Below are 3,849 nucleotides of genomic sequence, written 5' to 3' on the forward strand. Positions count from 1 at the left end.
GACAAACCCCTTGACATATGCATGGAGATTTGCAATTTAAGGATGAAATTACGTTCATAAATGTACCTTTGTCATTTGACACGTATACCTGGTTTCGATATGCAACCAGAGCAATTAAAGTGGTCTGTGAAAATCATCATCAAAAGAGATACTAATATTTTTATATATAAAATATAAAACACTAAATTCATAGGGGTTGAGAATCAAAATTATTGCGAAACGTCAATAGTTGTGATAACTTAAGTGCTAATTAATTAACCCGCTAATACTAAAAGGGAAATGATAATGCTAAAACCGTTTTTATTGGTACCAAAACTCTAGTGCACAAAAGACTTGTACCATTTGCAATGTACAAGACTTTTATGCACTGGAGTTTTGGCACCAACAAAAACAGTTTTGGCATTATCAATTTCCATACTTAAAATACAAATATATTACGAAAACCTGATTAGCAACGGATTAAAATAACAAATAAATTCGAAGGTTGAATCAAGCCGTCCAACAGCAGCAGGGTAGCAGAACCATATTTATACTAGTTGATGTTTCTCCTCCAACTTCTTGGGGAATTAATAGTAAAGACGTTAGGTGGAGATGATTGTTACAACCAAAGCCCCAGGGTATAGAACCTGTGAATTTTTTTTAATTTAATAATTAATTTGGTATTGTATCAGCTTACGCGCATTTTAATTAATTATAGAGGACAAACCACATCATCCTCTAGCGGGGCCTTTTAAAGCTAGATAGATCAAAGCTTTGTATTGACTTATCTCAAAGGTGGAATCTGTGCACTTAGGAATAACATGCTCCATACTCCAGTTCTATGTACTCGTAACTCGACCAAAAGAAAAACGAGTTTTTTTTTTTATGGTAAATAAAAATATTGGGGCGGCATGTGACGGCGTCCAACGACAAATAAATTTTCAAAAAAATAAAAACAAGGTTACAGTCAAGCAAATAAGGCAGGTGATCCAAACAGAGGCAGAAACTGTGTCGGTGTGAAAAACCGATGCAGGGCTTCTATTGTAGTAGCTAGTCAATGCACCGGCAAATGAACCAAGGAGAGAGAGAGATATGCCCCCAAACGACCCCTTTATAGAACTTTTGGAGGAAGCTTGTTTTGCTTTCTTAAATAAGTATTTAAAAAATAAAAATTTATTTTTAAGATTAAAAATAATCAATTTACAAAAATAATTTTTAATTTTTTATAGGATTTAATAGATCTCATCAAAATCTATCAAATAAGATTCATGTTGCATATTTTTTGATTTTGGTAAGCCTACTATTTCAAAACTTGAAAATTACAAATAAGTAATTATTTTTAAGGACCAAAAGCAGAATGGGGCCAAGTGACGTTGGAGGTATTCTCTATCAATTTTTTTTATCAGCAAAAATAAATTTCATTAACTCATAACACAAAATACATAGATAATAGGGGCTTGAGTACACCAGTCTGACCACCCAAGACCTTCTTCTCCTGACCACACGGAGGAAATTGATTTAAGCCCAACAAGCTAAGCCCAAACTAGAAGAAAAAACCTTAAAAAAAAACCCAACGGTTAGTAAGGAACCAACCAACGTACCCAAAACAAAACCTACAAAACCACACCAGCTCACCGGACCACCACCGGGGCCACCGCATCCCCCAAAATCACTGATAAGCAGCCGCACCCAAACTCCAGCCACCTGCCGCCGTCCAAACGCCCACAACCCCGACTCACCACCATTAGCAGCCACCAAAGCCGATAATCGGCGATGTACGCTCGCACCCACCATCCATCGGTACCAGAGGAAAGAGAACAGAGCAGATGGCATCGCCGGAGGGGAGGACTATTCTCTACCAATTAATACAAGTGAACCAATAAATAAGGCTATGGCCGTTGTGTTCGTCCTTGCCTGCTTGCTTGCTTAGTCAATGGACATGGGCGTTGCAAAAGAAATGCCTTTATAAAACCAAAGACCAATTGTTCCCCAGTTGATATGACAAACAGAGAAAGAGACCGTAGTGGTGAGAAACCCGTGCGGTATTCTATTGTAACCGAGAGTCTACGCCCATCCCTATCTTTTCTCGCTCCTCCTCCTGTCGCACTCAATTTTACCGTTAAAATATATTTTGAACGGTTCGGATTTTAAAAAACTTTTTCAGGAAATAGTTAACTTTTTTTTTTTAAAATTCGAACAATTAATTAACAAGACGGACGGTGAAATAGAAAGAGTGGTGAAAGAAAGCGGTAAAACCATACGGTTGGCCACCTAATTAGTCCACGCATAAACAAATAAACCTCACAAGAATGACAGTAATTGAAACCTATTAAATATAGCACTCTAAAGGAAGAATCAGCTGAGAGAGAGAGGGAGAGGAATGGCTGCTTCTCCACGTTATTCCGGACCTCACATAGTTCTCTTTCCATTCATGGCCAAAGGCCACACCATCCCACTCCTCCACCTGGCTCGTCTCCTCCTCCATCGTAACATCACCGTGACAATTTTCACAACCCCAGCAAACCAGCCCTTTGTTTCCGACTCTCTCTCCGACACAAATGTCTCTGTCGTCGAGCTTCCCTTCCCACAGAATATTGACGGAGTCCCCGCCGGGGTAGAGAGCACCGACAAGCTCCCTTCCATGTCCCTCTTCGTCCCTTTCGCCGCCTCCACAAAACTCATGCAGCCCGACTTCGAACAAGCACTTGAGGCCCTCCCCTCTACCACTTGCATCATATCCGACGGATTCCTAGGGTGGACTCAACAGTCGGCGGCTAAGTTTGGAATCCCGCGCCTTGTTTTCTACGGCATGAGTAGCTACTCACAGGGCGTGAGCAGATGCGTTATGGTGAATGGTCTACTTTCGGGACCCGAACTAGATGACGAGCCGTTTATCGTGACCGACTTCCCGTGGATCAAGCTCACCAGGAACGACTTCGACGGACCCTTCAATTTGCGGGGAACGAACGGCCCTTTCATGGACTTCATCAGAGAGCAAGTCATTGCAACGTCAAAAAGCTACGGTCTACTTATGAACAGCTTCTATGAGCTCGAGGCACTATATGTAGACTGTTGGAACCAGGCCTTTAAACCCAAGGCATGGTGTATAGGGCCCTTTTGCTTAGCAGAATCGACAAAGACTGATTCTAAGGTAAGCCAGAAGCCCACTTGGTTACAGTGGCTCGACCAAAAACTAGCACAAAGGAGTTCTGTTCTTTACGTCGCGTTTGGATCGCAAGCAGAGTTATCTTCTCAACAATTACACGAAATATCATCTGGCTTGGAGGAATCAAAAGTGAACTTTCTGTGGGTGACGAGGAAGAGTGAATCAGAACTTGATGATGGGTTTGAAGAGAGAGTGAAGGAAAGAGGGCTGGTAGTGAGAGAATGGGTTGACCAGAGGACGATTCTAGAACACGAGAGCGTTCAGGGATTTTTGAGTCATTGTGGTTGGAACTCCGTTGTGGAGAGCATATGTGCCAAGGTTCCGATTCTGGCTTGGCCGATGATGGGAGAGCAGCGCCTGAATGCACGAATGGTTGTGGAGGAGATCAAGGTGGGCCTGAGAGTTGAAACAAACAATGAGTCGGCGAAAGGTTTTGTGAAGTCGAAGGGTCTGGAGAAGATGGTGAGAGAGCTCGTGGAGGGCGAGGAGGGGAAGGAGGTAAGGAAGAAGGTGAAGGAGTTTGGAGACGCGGCAAAGAAGGCCATAGCGGAAGGAGGCTCGTCTTGGCGCACCTTGAACCAGCTCGTTGACGAGTTGCAAGGGCTAAGAAATGACCGTTAGAAGCTTTGGCCTAAAATTTCTATATTTGTTGTTAGATCACAAATCATTGAGGGGTAAATATGATTAAATATAACATGATTTTG

The 3,849-nt window shown here is 42.2% G+C and overlaps 1 protein-coding gene across 1 annotated transcript; it reads left to right on the forward strand.

Moving 5' to 3' along the window:
- Window positions 1-2,323: 2,323 nt before the first annotated feature.
- Window positions 2,324-3,849, forward strand: LOC131298901 (UDP-glycosyltransferase 90A1-like). The gene has a single exon (XM_058324404.1). It carries the CDS (start codon window positions 2,360-2,362, stop codon window positions 3,764-3,766), a length of 1,407 nt encoding a protein of 468 aa, XP_058180387.1. The 5' UTR covers window positions 2,324-2,359; the 3' UTR covers window positions 3,767-3,849.

This window comes from Rhododendron vialii, chromosome 8a, assembly GCF_030253575.1.
Source record: "Rhododendron vialii isolate Sample 1 chromosome 8a, ASM3025357v1".
Taxonomy (NCBI): Eukaryota; Viridiplantae; Streptophyta; class Magnoliopsida; order Ericales; family Ericaceae; genus Rhododendron; species Rhododendron vialii.